Source organism: Bombina bombina, chromosome 4, assembly GCF_027579735.1.
Source record: "Bombina bombina isolate aBomBom1 chromosome 4, aBomBom1.pri, whole genome shotgun sequence".
NCBI lineage: Eukaryota > Metazoa > Chordata > Amphibia > Anura > Bombinatoridae > Bombina > Bombina bombina.
In genome coordinates, this window is record NC_069502.1 from 458,135,591 (window position 1) to 458,152,000 (window position 16,410).

Consider the following 16,410-nt stretch of genomic DNA (forward strand, 5'->3'; position numbering starts at 1 on the left):
TGAGTACCACAAAGCTATTGTGAAAGTCTTATAAATCATGCAGTATTGCACTACGGAATAAAGTCTTTTTCTTTGAGGATAACCATTTGAGGATTACATTCAAACTCTCCTGCTTCCGATATTGATTGCTGCTGTGTTGGAGATTGCTCCTTTTTTTATAAAAGTATTTTTAAGTAATAAGGTGTTTGTTTATTCACTTTTTATTTTGTATCTTATTTGCTTTTTGAATCACACATTCACCTTGTATTGTGCTTACTATTTTTTATGACTGGAAATAGTGCTGCCATCTAGTGCTCTTGCTAATGTAGAACATTGTTGCAAAACTGCTGCCATATAATGCTGAAGACACGTGCACACTCCTGAACTTACCCTCCTGCTTTTCATTTCATCAAAAGAAATCAAGAAAACGAAGAAAAATAGAAGTACATCGGAAAGTTGTTTAAAATGATCTGTTGTAACTGAATCCCTTTAACTTCAGAATACCAGATACATATAAGAGGAACTTTGATTATCAAGCTTTATTGGCAATACTAGGACAACTGCTACTATAGAAACCAGTGCACGTGTATGACAATTTTGCCTTTGCATTTACTGCACTCTCTCACGTTATGGTTCTTACATAAAGGGTTTTAAATATTGGCATGTAAAGATATGTTTTTGATATTTGTCTTAGATTTTTACATTCTAGGCACAACATTTGAATGCTTTCCATTAGGTAAAAGTTTGTTTTGTTGTTTGCATAGTTTTTCGTGAGTAAAGGAACGGCTGATTTCCAAAATTGAGCATGTGCAAGAATTTACAATATATATATTAGAGCTGCAACAACTAATCGGCATAATCGATAATAATCGATTATGAAAATAGTTGTCAACGAATCTCATAATCGATTAGTTGGTTTGCAATTAGTTGGTCTGTGCACAACACCAGCTGCTTCACTCCACTGAGCTCCTGCATATGGTATTGTGTTTTATTGTTAGGTCCTTAGCCTAAAGGACGTCTACAGAGGTCTACTTTTCACTTTTTCAGGACAGTATACTTTTACAACTAACCCTGGCTCATGCGCAACCCAGATATAATCGTCATCATTAGGATTATTTATATTAAATCTGGTGATTTGGAACTATGCTTTTCATGATATAGTGCCAAGCTTGTTGTTTACACCTTGCCCCTAGATTGATGGGAGTTATTTAAATTGATGTGCACTATTATATGTTTGCACAATTATTAGCGTATTGCTTGCTATTGCTGATTATATGTACTGTATAAATAAATGTGTAAGGCTTTGTCCTGTTATTGATATACAGTCCTTAGCGCTTTTGATTTAGTTTTTTATTGTTTTTTTATATTTTTAATAAATTGTGATATGTACCAGATTCAACCTTTATAAGTATATATTCATTATTTTTAGAGCGGACTAGATATTTCCCCTAACCTTATAGCTGGTAATTTACCATTGCATATAGATATTCAAGATATTTTTATGTTAGAATGAAGTCAAGGGTTAGTTGAGAGGCCCCTTGCCAAGGTAGAAAACACTTAGCTTTGGTGAAGAGCTAACAAAGATAAATATCCCACTTTGGTGAAATTGGCAAAACCCTACTTATACACCTCAACAGCCTTTTGTCTGCTGCAGGGAATATAGCTGCAAACAGAGAACCAGCCTTAGCCAGAAGCATGTGGACATATTGAGATTTTTGCATTTCAATGCAAAGTTCCTGAAAGAGTGAATAACAGAATGTTATTAACAATGATAGTCTAACTCTTTCTAGTTCTACCTCTTTTCAAACAGTTTGTGGTTTTGTTTGTTTAATTATAAAACTGTGCTCTGCTGCTTAAAAATTGAAGAAACAGTTGTGTTAATGTAAAGTTTTAGTCTGAACTTTATATTTGTAACACTCATTATGTGGATTTTATTTAAAACATAGAAAACTATTATTGATTCTCTTTTTATCCGATTAGTCGATTAATCGAAAAAATAATCGGCCGATTAATCGATTATGAAAATAATCGTTAGTTGCAGCCCTAATATATATGTTTTGTGATTGGCTATCATATGACAGAGGGAGAAGTGTTATTGCACTATTGATCATTCAATTGCCAATTATGCAATACTACTGTGTTTAATGGATGTGTAAACTCTGGCACTGGATAGTTCACTCATCTTTCTAAGTTGAAATAGAAGCTCATACCTGGGGCATAACTGTGGGGTTTTTGGGACACAACGCTTAAACAAGAACACAAGAACACACATACTTATTCGTCAACCCAGTGCTCATTTTAATATAAAATAAACCAGCTTACATTTTCACAGTAAATATAGCCTATGTACACAGCTGCATGTAGTAAGCTCCATTCTAAGCCAGCTACATACAGAATTATGGTTACCTGAACCATTTTTAATTTTTAGTGCATTTCATATTGAAAACGCATTTTTTTTTTTTTTTTTTTTTTACCTTTAGTAATAGGAATAAATACAATAGAACATGAATATTCTCTTAAACAGTTAAAAAAATACCTAAATCAGTCCTGAAATTGGTTTGTGCGAAAAACAAAATAAAAATATACTAAAAAGAAAAGAATGAAAAGGAAATGAAAAAAAGGCAAAATATACCAGAATTTTATAGTTATGAAACTTATGAGAGAGAAATAGAGTGTGCCTGCCACAGGCAGGGAATGAGAAGCAGCGCAAAGCCACCGTGGGGAAGGGTCCAGCTAGGACGACTGAGTTCAGCCCTTAACGGTAAGCTTGTTATCTGCTGCAGCAAACATGGAATAGAATCGTGTGTTCTCATTGGATAGTAGGACAGATGGTGTGTCAAACTCCGTTACCTGTAAATCAATAAAACTGAATTAGGTTCAAAATAACGACTTGTGAAGATATATATATATATATATATATATATATATATCTCAATATCTCTATCTATGCAAATGCTAGTTACTATGAATTACACCAAACATACAAACTAGGTTGCTATGTCTCTAAACACATTTTCATTAAAGGGACACTGAACCCACATTTTTTCTTTCGTGATTCAGATAGAGCATGAAATTTTAATCAACTTTCTAATTTACTCAATTTATCAAATTTTCTTTATTCTCTTGGTATCTTTATTTGAAATGCAAGAATGTAAGTTTAGATGCCGGCCCATTTTTGGTGAACAACCTGGGTTGTCCTTGCTTATTGGTGGATAAATTCATCCACCAATAAAAAATTGCTGTCCAGAGTTCTGAGCTAAGAAAAAAGCTTAGATGCCTTCTTTTTCAAATAAAGATAGCAAGAGACTGAAAAAAAATTGCTAATAGGAGTAAATTAGAAAGTTGCTTAAAATTGCATTCTCTATCTGAATCACGAAAGAAAAAAATTTGGGTTCACTGTCCCTTTAAGCAAACAGTATTTGGGTGGTCATTTACTGATTGCTACAAAACCTGCTAAATACATTACTTACCTGGCCTTGTGTCAGCACCATAATACGGTCAGATCCAAGTACAGTGTGAAGGCGGTGGGCAATAGTAAGCATTGTGCAGTCTGCAAATGCCTCTCTTATAGTTTCCTGGATTAAATTGTCAGTCTCTGTATCCATAGCTGCTGTGGCCTCATCTAAGATCAAAACCTGCAATGCAGAAGAAAAAATAATAATACAATAAAAGGGCTTTTTGTATTTAGTAATATACTTTTTTTCACATTTACATCCAGCATGAAGCAGAATAGAATTCTAGATCATTTGTTTCTAACCGATTATTTACATGCAGATCGCCAGAAACTTAAATAGACTGCTCACCAAAAGATAGTTCATAAAGAAAAGGAGTAACAATGTTCCTAAGGAAAACATAAATTATGCTTACCTGATAATTTTCTTTTCTTCAGATGGAAAGAGTCCACAGCTGCATTCATTACTTTTGGGAAATAAGAACCTGGCTACCAGGAGGAGGCAAAGACACCCAAGCCAAAGGCTTAAATACTCCTCCCACTCCCCTCATGCCCCAGTCATTCTGCCGAGGAACAAGAACACTAGAAGAAATATCAGGGTGAAAAGGTGCCAGAAGAAATAAAAATACAGAGACCCCCACATAAAAAATATGGGTGGGGAGCTGTGGACTCTTTCGATCTGAAGAAAAGAAACTTATCAGGTAAGCATAATTTATGTTTCTCTTTATAAATAGAAATAATCCAGAGCTACATTCATTACTTTTGGGAAAACAATACCCAAGCTATAGAGGACACTGAATGCCAAGACGGGAGGGTACAAGAGACGGCCCATTCTGAGGGCATCAGGCCTGAAACCAATACCCAACAAAACGCTGCTTCGTCTGAAGCCGAGAACATTGAAAGGAAAAAGCCCCAAGGACACTGAGCCGCAGATAGTCCGGAAGCCTAGCTAGAGACCGCAAATCAGACTCAACTGAGCCAACAGTCCTCCAGGAGACACCGTCTGCCCTCAACCACACACCCCTTACTAGCAAAGGGAACACCAGCCCAAAAACTTCCAAAGGGACAGGGCAAGAAAAAAAAAAAAAAAAAAATCGAAAGGACACTACAAAATTCCATAATGGAAGACCCACAGAACGAGCCCAGCTCAGAAAGACCCAAATGGGTCCACAAAACAAGGGGAGGCAACGCCCAGACCAACATAACAGAAGGTCTATGACCGGGAATCCAAACAGCGATTTTTACTCTCAACGTAGAGTGGAAGCACCGAAACGACAACTGAAGACTTATCCTCAAGTCGTCAGCACTTGGAATACTGAACTATTCAACACAAATATGTGTAGCAGACCCAGACGAGGTAAACACCCGAGTCAAGAAAACGCAGCCATCATCAGGACGACCCAGAGAGAGAATACTTTACTAAGAAGTAAAATGTGGCTTAACAATATCGGATTGTAGAAATTCCAAGACAGAGGCACCCTCTAGGCAATCCCAGCTGCCAGTCCGACACATAGGTCCCAAAAGGGGAGAAGTATAGGACCTCAAATAGGCCCATTAAACCCCCGAGGAACAACATAATCTCCGGACCTACTCCTAGCCGGGCCACCCCAAGTGTCAGTAGGTCCGATAACAGGGGAACAGAAGAACCCCTACTCCGCTCACAAAAGAGCGGAAAAAATGGCTTCAGCCATTCCACAGAGCTCGGGAACCCCCCTGAAACTCCATAGACCGTCAACAAAGCAGAAGACACTAAAGGTCTGGGAAGCGATCTGCTCAAAAGGGCTGTGTGGGGATTTAGCAGTTGTCGACACGGAGCCAGCAAGAATCCAGATAGAACAGAAGAACCCAGAGAGCATGCCTCTCTCCAGTAGGTGAAACCCTCTGTTCCATTCCCTGAATCTAGGAAAAGTCCTAAACAGGCCTCCATAGGAGAACAAGCCCCCCCCCCAAGAAAAAGGGAGCCATTAGAGACAGAGCACCTGCCCACGAGGCGCAAGGCCACAGGCTGAATAAGAGAGCACTCTCCAACGCAGATGAACCTGGAAGGAATCCCCTGAAAAACTTAGCGCACAGAAGGGTGCATTAGCTGCAGCGGTTACCCTATAACCCTTCGCCTGTATTACCGCGAAGCCATCAGGTTACTTCAGCAAATTGTCCAAAGGAAACCGTTCATTGAGCGTAGGCAAAACCAATGAGTAGTGGCACTCAAGAAATCTGGCCAATAGTGACCAGATCTACTAGCCAGAACAAAGGTCATAGCCAAATTCAACAAGAGAACCCCGAACCTGCCCTAGATCCTTAAAAGACCGGTAACAACCTGCAACGGGATCCACAAGGAAAAACGCTGAGCAAAAGCCTCAGCAACCGGAAGAACCAGGGCGATGACAGGTTCAAGCCCCCAATTGTTTAAAACAAACAATATCCCGGAAATTGCAGTCTGACATAGAAAACAGACCCACAGGGAGATATTAATGTAATATCCAGGAGAATGAGAACACATCACAAGTCCCGACCCAAGAAAGAGAGCACACCCCATGCCAAGTCCAATGCTCCAAAGGAGCTAAAGCATCTTGAACCAGGACACTAGAGCCCATAGGCGTTTGACTGCCACAAGACGTCTAAAGCAAGGAAATACCACAAGGACAAGGTCACTCGATCAAAAGCTAGTCTTCACCTCACCATACGAGGCAGAGGAGTACCTGAAACCAAGGATATGGAGTATCCCCAGATCCGGGAAAATTCCTAATCAGAGTCCAAAAGAGCACTCTCAAAGGGAAATTCAGGTCCCCAAAGGAGACCCAACTCACATGGAGGATCGGACAAAATCCAAAGGGTCTCAAAGAAGAGAGCAACCCTCTACCGAAGGGAAACCCAAGGCCCCATAAGGAGACCTACCCCACATGGGGAAGTCCAAAGGTCTCACTGACAAGAGAACCACGGAAGGAACACATCCAACAGGATAATTCCTAGAGTCTCCAAAAGGCCAAACTGCCTTAAACTGGCGGTAAGGAGGCACCAAACCCCCAATCCTCCTACGTGAGGAAGAATACTCTAGGTCCCGGGAGAATCGGAAGCAAAAGGAGTGACGCAGCGGAACGCCGCTGACCCAGTCGACCAACTGAAGGCTCAATAAGGACTTAAAACAATCCTTCCAGCCTCACGGACCCACGAGTCCTCGTTAGAATGCTTAGCTGAAACTTGTAAAATAAGAACAAGAAACATACATAATAAAGTAAGCACTCCGTGCCTCGACCGGACCAGCCAAGCAGAACAGGCGCCACGTGTCTGAACAGGCCACGAGACAGAAGATCCGAACCCCAGCAGGACCAGCCTGCAACAGGGCCATAACTGTCAAGCTTCCTAAATCCTCCCTCAGAGGGGAAGAGAATAACAGACAAAACATAGGACTAACATGGCCCTAAACAACTTCCGCAGAAGTAAATAGCGAGAATCGATCCCAGAGATAGTTCCCGAAGGAAGCATATAATCAAAATAAAAGTCATCCTAACCGGATAAAAGAAAATATAAGGCAGCCCATAGGCAAACGCCTAAGAAGAACAGGCATACCCGCAGGACCAGCCAGACGGAACCCTGATCTTCCAACAAAAACTGGGAAGGATCTCAACAACCGACAATCAGGAGATTACGCCATCCCCACGTCTAAAGAGGTGAACCATTCGAAGTAGAATACTACGGATTCCCGTATCCGTTAAGGATAGGATCTTCTAGTAACTCAAAAACGCATCTTGAGTAAAACGCGAAGCTGTGCTATTCTGTAACGAAAAGCACAACACTCAGGAACTGTATAGGCCCACCCAAGGCCAGGAAACCCAGGACAATTTGGGCACAAGCACAAATAAACAGCTTTGCAGACGTATAATCGCCAAAAATAAGAAAGCGAAAACTACTGCAACCTCCGCGGGGGGGGGGGGGGGGGGGGGGGAACGCCCTGCAAGGAGGGATAAACATAATCTGGGTTACCCGCATGTGTAGTAGTAGGGAGCTAGGGAGCGGTAGGGAACTCGCCTCTCGGAGGACAGAGCTCCCAGATGTAGATGGCTCAGCGGACCCTTGATTCCCCAAGCTCGAGGAACAAGGCGCTCTAATACGGCATATAGAACATAACTGATTGACCTGTGTCAACGGGGCCAATTCGCATTCTTCACAAGTCGAAGAATCTGAAATCTGAACAGTCTCAGCGTCAGAATCCTCCATAACTGGATAAAGAATATAATAATATGGACTAAAGAAAAATCTAAAAACGGCACCTGACACCCACAATGGCTGGGGCACTCTCCACCTTCTAGAACCAGACACTAGCAGACCCAAATTTTTCAGTCGCCACATGGTTAGGAATGCGGAAATGAAGACCAGAATCTAAAGACATCCAGTCACAAGGTGAACTGTACAGTCCAAAAAAAGCACGCCCAACCATACGGTTGCGTCACTTCCAAAGGCCCCTATGTTCTAAGCCAAGAGCCCAGTTAACATTACACATAAGCAGATTGAATCACATAACCCTGATTAAACCCCCCCCCCTGTTCAATAATTCCCCGGGAGATATTAACCCTTGATTCCAAGAACCAAAGGAGCCTCACTGAGGCCCTATTTCTTATACTTTTTAAGTCCCGCAGGATAGTACCTTACAGGAAACAAATAAAATACAGTACATTCTTATAAAGTAAAATTAAACGATCTTACCAGAATCTACGCCGTGGAACAGGAACACGGCCCTTCAAGTGTGACGAATAGTAGCAGCGCTTCCACCATGGACTTGAGAGAAGAAAGCAGGCAGCAAAGCGAAGTTAGACAATGCCGATTGCTTGTGGAACTGTTAATATGAGTCAGGATGGTTTCGCAGAAAGACTCTCCCTGCATCTCCGGACTCTAACTTTCATCCAGGCCCTCACCGAGAGACTGATAGGATTACTAAAAACTCTCGTCCCATGTCGAAGAGTACTACCCTCCATAAGAGACAAAATAAACTTCGAACACTTCTCTGCCAACCTCTTGGGACGAAAGGCAAAGAATGACTGGGGGATGAGGGGAGTGGAAGGAGTATTTAAGCCTTTGGCTGGGGTGTCTTTGCCTCCTCCTGGTGGCCAGGTTCTTATTTCCCAAAAGTAATGAATGCAGCTGTGGACTCTTTACATTTTTGAAGAAAAAGGAGCAACAGGAAGGGGGTCTCGTGTGCTGTTACACAGTTTTCTCTATCGCTCATTGTGACACACACGTGAAACAGATTATTTTAGACAATTTGGTCTATAAAAAAAGCAATGGGAAGCACAATAAGGGAGGCCATATCTGTCTCTTGAAAAGAACCAAAGCTGCCCTAAAAAGCCACCCAGAAAGCAGTCTATGCCGGGACCAGAGATTCATCCCTAGGATGCCAGAGCAAGACAATTAGGTATTAGGATTCCACTAAATTGCAGTATTCTTTAAATGACATTTTAAAACCTGTACCACACTTAAGTTGCGTGTGAGCGACTCATGGTCATTAAAAGGACCATTAACAACTAAATAAATGCTAGCTAGTATGTTATATTAAAAGAAAAGCTCATGTATATATAGCTTTTCCCAGATAACATGTTTGTGCTGTTACAAATTATTAGATGCCTCCTTACTTTAAACTACCCAAACTGTATTCCAAATGGAAAATAGTCACTGGAGTGCTCACTTTTTGCCTTAAGATATCCCTACTCAGAGATTATTCCAGCCAAATGCTTAGGTTAATATATCATTGAATTGCCTGACAGTGTGCTTATTACTAATACACTTTGCTACCTACCATTTATAAGTTCCTATATTACACCAGATGACATGAGATTAGTGAGTGTTGTACATTTTCAATAGTAGGTTTTGTAGCCACAGATTAATTGCCTATATTGATGATGATGGGCACTCGTACTACTAGTACTACTAAGTTCTCAAGTTATCCCCTTGCTTTATATTGTGAGAGGTGAAGTCCTAAACATACTATAAGAATTGTGTATGTAATATATGTATGTAATGCGTATGTCTATGTATGCTACTAGGTTTGCCTAGCTTATTGCATGTATCATAGCAGCTAGTTCTTTTACTGTTAAAGTCTGCTATCCGTCAGATTCTCTCAGCAAGGGGATCTAGTGCAGTCTCAAATGACAGTCAGCTCCAAGGTTAAATGGCAACAAAGAATGCTAATCTTCCCAATTTATAGTATGCCTTCTTTAGACAAAACTTACTTCTTTTGAAACACAAGTGCTCCGAGGTATAAGTCAGATTAACAGTATATAATTTATGTCAGTGTGTTAAATTAAGATGGTTATAAATTGCCTAAGAGAATATGTCATAAGATAGTTTTTTTCTATAACAAAATTGTAAAAAAAAACAAAAACACTTTGGTTCACTAAGTGGCCAAAAGTGGCCCCCTTTTTATTCTGGAGGGTTCACAATGTATATGGCCCATTATTTCTAAGTTGGCTACTGAAAACAATTTCCCTATGCTCCATTCCTGTTTTGTTGTTAGTAATGAGTTTTAGACCTCTAACTAATTGATGTGGATGATACTATGTATATAAAATGGTCATGTAACTGCATTTAATTGGTATATGCTGTTTTGTGCCTCATTTAGACCTCAATAAAAACAATTTATTTATAAAAAAAAGCAAAGCTTAGCTTGAGATGCAGATTCATTTTTTAAACAACATAATAAAATGTTTAAAACTATTCACTTAGTTTTATATTTAATGTCCATAAAGCAAAGGCCAATCAGGGACAGTTATTAAGTCTCTAGAGAATGTGCTTCCACTTGGAAAACACACAATTTCCTGAGTTATATTACAGCAAAAGGAGAAAAATAAATAATAAAAAAAGTAGAGCTTTTTTTTTTTTATCAAGTAGTAAGAAGTGAATACAGCGCCAACAAGAGGCCAAGGGATAAATATACTCACAGAGAGATAAAAGAAGATTATTTAATGAACCATGTTAAAAAGCATCAGTAATAAAAGACTATATATAAAAAATGTAAAAAGCACATATAAATAAAATTACAAATACAGGAATATCTTACAGAAGCGGCTCAAAGGGCCAAAGCTGATAATTACAATAAAAACAGAGGTAATAACAGGTGATCAGTTTGAGTGGTACACCAGAATAAGAGTGTATACTAATAAAACAGAATTAGCCTAAGTACAACTATAACAAGTGCATCAAGCAAAAAACTAATAAACAATAATACAAACAATAGTGTTTCAAAAATAGTGTTCCAAAAAATAGAAAAATGCACTGCAGTGCAAATAAAAGGGGGGTAGCAAAATAATTGTATAGATACAATCAAATAGTGAGTGAGTGCAAATGGATATAAAAATGCTAGCTACTTAATCCAGTGAGGTTAAGATATAATTAAATAAAATACACAATATGCAATAACATAAAAAATAAAATACACAATATGCAATAACATAAAAAATAAAATAATCCAAAAAAGTGTTCAAAAAGTTGATCAACAAATGTTAGTGAAGAACAAAAATAAGTCAATCAAGTAGCTAATTGGATCCTAGCACCTGTCAGCTGCTCCTATGGTATCCTAAAAAGTGTCCCTGTAAAAAAAGAAATTCACAACATAATGTATCCAATATGAGAATGAAGTAAATTAAAGTAATGCTTACCAATATGTCAACGTGTTTCTGCCCTCAAAAAAGGGCCTTTCTCAAGACTAGAATATTGGTAATATTGGCGCCAAATCCCTCCAAACAATACAATTAATCAATTAAACTACCATATAGGCTACTTCTAAACTGTATATAAGGCTAGCTGCCATTACCAATATTCTAGTCTTGAGAAAGGCCCTTTTTTGAGGGCAGAAACGCGTTGACATATTGGTAAGCATTACTTTAATCTTTACTTCATTCTCATATTGGATACACTATGTTGTGAATTTCTTTTTTTACAGGGACACTTTTTAGGATACCATAGGAGCAGCTGACAGGTGCTAGGATCCAATCAGCTACTTCAGCTACCACACTCAGTAATTTGGATCTGTTAAAGTAACTAACATTGGAAGGAATCAATTTCCTCACTTTCACCTTGCTTTTCATCACCCATTTTTTCCATTTTTTTGTTTTGATTGACTTATTTTTGTTCTTCACTAACATTTGTTGATCAACTTTTTGAAAACTTTTTTGGATTATTTTATTTTTTATGTTATTGCATATTGTGTATTTTATTTTTTATGTTATTGCATATTGTGTATTTTATTTAATTATATCTTAACCTCACTGGATTAAGTAGCTAGCATTTTTATATCCATTTGCACTCACTCACTATTTGATCGTATCTATACAATTATTTTGCTACCCCCCTTTTTTTGCACTGCAGTGCATTTTTCTATTTTTTGGAACACTATTTTTGAAACACTATTGTTTGTATTATTGTTTATTAGTTTTTTGCTTGATGCACTTGTTATAGTTGTACTTAGGCCAATTCTGTTTTATTAGTATACACTCTTATTCTGGTGTACCACTCACACTGATCACCTGTTATTACCTGTTTTTATTGTAATTATCAGCTTTGGCCCTATGAGCCGCTTCTGTAAGATATTCCTGTATTTGTAATTTTATTTATATGTGCTTTTTACATTTTTTATATATAGTCTTTTATTACTGATGCTTTTTAACATGGTTCATTAAATAATCTTCTTTTATCTCTCTGTGAGTATATTTATCCCTTGGCCTCTTGTTGGCGCTGTATTCACTTCTTACTACTTGTGCATATTTTTTGGAGGTTGGTTAGGATCTCTGTTTGGATACAGCTTGGGGATTACCTTAGCGCTTGTACACTACCTCTTTTTCACTTTTTTTTTTAATCTACACATAATTAAGAGTTTTAGGGCCAAAAAACTGAGGACCAACTTGCAAGGTCACAGTAGTGGATGACACCACTTTTGTTAGAAAAAACAGGGACAGTTTTGAGAATAAAGCACTAAGCTCAGTGTTGTCACTAGGAAGAGAAGATTCACAGTGTGCAATATTAGTGATAAATAATGCAGTTTTAAAATTAAACAATTATATAGGAGGTGCGGTCCCAAAGATAAAACAGGACCCAGAAAGAAAGATGGCCCAGCACGTGTTAAGCTTGGAAAAGCTAAAAGGAACACTTTGACAGCTCAGGAGAACACATGTTGATTTCTGTAAGCATCCCCTCTCTAGCAGACCACATCACTCATGCTTCAAAGAGTGTATACTGCTTTCCACCTTGAAAGACTGGTGTCCGTGTGAAACAATTACCCAGTTGTAATGTTAGAAGCACAGGTTTTCAGACTGCTGAGAAGTGCACATGATGTAGAGAGAGGGGGGACAATGATCTCCGAAAAACATAATTTATGTAAGAACTTACCTGATAAATTCCTTTCTTTCATATTAGCAAGAGTCCATGAGCTAGTGACGTATGGGATATACATTCCTACCAGGAGGGGCAAAGTTTCCCAAACCTCAAAATGCCTATAAATACACCACTCACCACACCCACAATTCAGTTTAACGAATAGCCAAAAAGTGGGGTGATAAAAAAGTGCAAAAGCATATAAAATAAGGAATAGGAATAATTGTGCTTTATACAAAAAATCATAACCACCACAAAAAAAGGGTGGGCCTCATGGACTCTTGCTAATATGAAAGAAATGAATTTATCAGGTAAGTTCTTACATAAATTATGTTTTCTTTCATGTAATTAGCAAGAGTCCATGAGCTAGTGACGTATGGGATAATGATTACCCAAGATGTGGATCTTTCCACGCAAGAGTCACTAGAGAGGGAGGGATAAAATAAAGACAGCCAATTCCTGCTGAAAATAATCCACACCCAAAATAAAGTTTAATGAAAAACATAAGCAGAAGATTCAAACTGAAACCGCTGCCTGAAGTACTTTTCTACCAAAAACTGCTTCAGAAGAAGAAAATACATCAAAATGGTAGAATTTAGTAAAAGTATGCAAAGAGGACCAAGTTGCTGCTTTGCAAATCTGATCAATCGAAGCTTCATTCCTAAACGCCCAGGAAGTAGAAACTGACCTAGTAGAATGAGCTGTAATCCTTTGAGGCGGAGTTTTACCCGACTCAACATAGGCAAGATGAATTAAAGATTTCAACCAAGATGCCAAAGAAATGGCAGAAGCTTTCTGGCCTTTTCTAGAACCGGAAAAGATAACAAATAAACTAGAAGTCTTTCGGAAAGACTTAGTAGCTTCAACATAATATTTCAAAGCTCTAACAACATCCAAAGAATGTAACGATTTCTCCTTAGAATTCTTAGGATTAGGACATAATGAAGGAACCACAATTTCTCTACTAATGTTGTTGGAATTCACAACTTTAGGTAAAAATTCAAAAGAAGTTCGCAACACTGCCTTATCCTGATGAAAAATCAGAAAAGGAGACTCACAAGAAAGAGCAGATAATTCAGAAACTCTTCTGGCAGAAGAGATTGCCAAAAGGAACAAAACTTTCCAAGAAAGTAATTTAATGTCCAATGAATGCATAGGTTCAAACGGAGGAGCTTGAAGAGCCCCTAGAACCAAATTCAAACTCCAAGGAGGAGAAATTGACTTAATGACAGGTTTTATACGAACCAAAGCTTGTACAAAACAATGAATATCAGGAAGATTAGCAATCTTTCTGTGAAAAAGAACAGAAAGAGCAGAGATTTGACCTTTCAAGGAACTTGCGGACAAACCCTTATCTAAACCATCCTGAAGAAACTGTAATATTCTCGGTATTCTAAAAGAATGCCAAGAAAAATGATGAGAAAGACACCAAGAAATATAAGTCTTCCAGACTCTATAATATATCTCTCTGGATACAGATTTACGAGCCTGTAACATAGTATTAATCACAGAGTCAGAGAAACCTCTTTGACCAAGAATCAAGCGTTCAATCTCCATACCTTTAAATTTAAGGATTTCAGATCCTGATGGAAAAAAGGACCTTGAGACAAAAGGTCTGGTCTTAACGGAAGAGTCCACGGTTGGCAAGAGGCCATCCGGACAAGATCCGCATACCAAAACCTGTGAGGCCATGCCGGAGCTACCAGCAGAACAAACGAGCATTCCTTCAGAATCTTGGAGATTACTCTTGGAAGAAGAACTAGAGGCGGAAAGATATAGGCAGGATGATACTTCCAAGGAAGTGATAATGCATCCACTGCCTCCGCCTGAGGATCCCGGGATCTGGACAGATACCTGGGAAGTTTCTTGTTTAGATGAGAAGCCATCAGATCTATTTCTGGAAGTTCCCACATTTGAACAATCTGAAGAAATACCTCTGGGTGAAGAGACCATTCGCCCGGATGCAACGTTTGGCGACTGAGATAATCAGCTTTCCAATTGTCCATACCTGGGATATGAACCGCAGAGATTAGACAGGAGCTGGATTCCGCCCAAACCAAAATTCGAGATACTTCTTTCATAGCCAGAGGACTGTGAGTCCCTCCTTGATGATTGATGTATGCCACAGTTGTGACATTGTCTATCTGAAAACAAATGAACAACTCTCTCTTCAGAAGAGGCCAAGACTGAAGAGCTCTGAAAATTGTACGGAGTTCCAAAATATTGATCGGAAATCTCACCTCCTGAGATTCCCAAACCCCTTGTGCCGTCAGATACCCCCACACAGCTCCCCAACCTGTAAGACTTGCATCTGTTGAGATTATAGTCCAGGTCGGAAGAACAAAGAAGCCCCCTGAACTAAACGATGGTGATCTGTCCACCATGTCAGAGAGTGTCGTAAAATCGGTTTAAAGATATTAATTGAGATATCTTTGTGTAATCCCTGCACCATTGGTTCAGCATACAGAGCTGAAGAGGTCGCATGTGAAAACGAGCAAAGGAGATCGCATCTGATGCGGCAGTCCTAAGACCCAACATTTCCATGCATAAGGCTACCAAAGGGAATGATTGTGACTGAAGGTTTTGACAAGCTGATATCAATGTTAAACTTCTCTTGTCTGACAAGGACAGAGTCATAGACACTGAATTTATCTAGAAACCTAAAAAGGTTACCCTTGTCTGAGGAATCAATGAACTGATTGGTAAATTGATCCTCCAACCATGAACTTGAAGAAACAACACAAGTCGATTCGTATGAGATTCTTCGAAAATGAGAAGACTGAGCAAGTACCAAGATATCGTCCAAATAAGGAAATACCAAAACCCTATTCTCTGATTACAGAAAGAAGGGCACCGAGAACCTTTGAAAATAATTCTTGGAACTGAGGCTAGGCCAAACGGTAGAGCCACAAAACTGGTAATGCTTGTCTAAAAAGAGAATCTTAGACACTAAAAGTGATCTGGATGAATCGGAATATGCAGATACACATCCTGTAAATCTATTGTAGACATATAATGCCCTTGCTAAACAAAAGGCAGGATAGTCCTACAGTAACCATCTTGAATGTTGGTATCCTAACATAACGATTCAATAATGATAGATCCGGAACTGGTCTGAAGGAATTGACCTTCTTTGGTACAATGAAGAGATAAAATAAAACCCCAGCCCCTGTTCCAGAACTGGAACTGGCATAAATACTCCAGCCAACTCTAGATCTGAAACACATTTCAGAAATGCTGAGCCTTTGCTGTGTTAACTGGGACACGGGAAAGAAAAGAATCTCTTAGCAGGAGGCCTTAACTTGAAGCCAATTCTGTACCTTTCTGAAACAATGTTTCTGAAACCAGAGATTAAGAACGGAATTGATCCAAATTTCTTTGAAGAAAACGTAATCTGCCCCATACCAGCTGAGCTGGAATAAGGGCCGCACCTTCATAGGTACTTAGGAGCTGGCTATAGGTTTCTATAAGGCTTGGATATATTCCAAACTGGAAATAGTTTCCAAACTGATACCGCTCCTGAGAATGAAGGATCAGGCTTTTGTTCCATGTTGTGAGGAAAGGAACGAAAATGATTATTTACCCTGGAAAGAAAGGGAAAGCAAAGTTGACTTAGAAGACAT

At 39.0% G+C, this 16,410-nt stretch overlaps 1 protein-coding gene across 1 annotated transcript in view; it reads right to left on the reverse strand.

Annotated features, from left to right (window-relative positions):
- Positions 1 to 2,253: 2,253 nt before the first annotated feature.
- ABCC5 (ATP binding cassette subfamily C member 5) overlaps positions 2,254 to 16,410 on the reverse strand; it is a 259,944-nt gene continuing 245,787 nt past the window's right edge. The window contains exons 29-30 of the mRNA XM_053710320.1: positions 3,450 to 3,614; positions 2,254 to 2,829 (exon numbers count right to left, since the gene is read on the reverse strand). Of these exons, the coding sequence (XP_053566295.1) occupies positions 2,728 to 2,829; positions 3,450 to 3,614 (267 nt within the window). The 3' untranslated portion in view covers positions 2,254 to 2,727. The remainder of the gene's footprint in view (positions 2,830 to 3,449; positions 3,615 to 16,410) is intronic.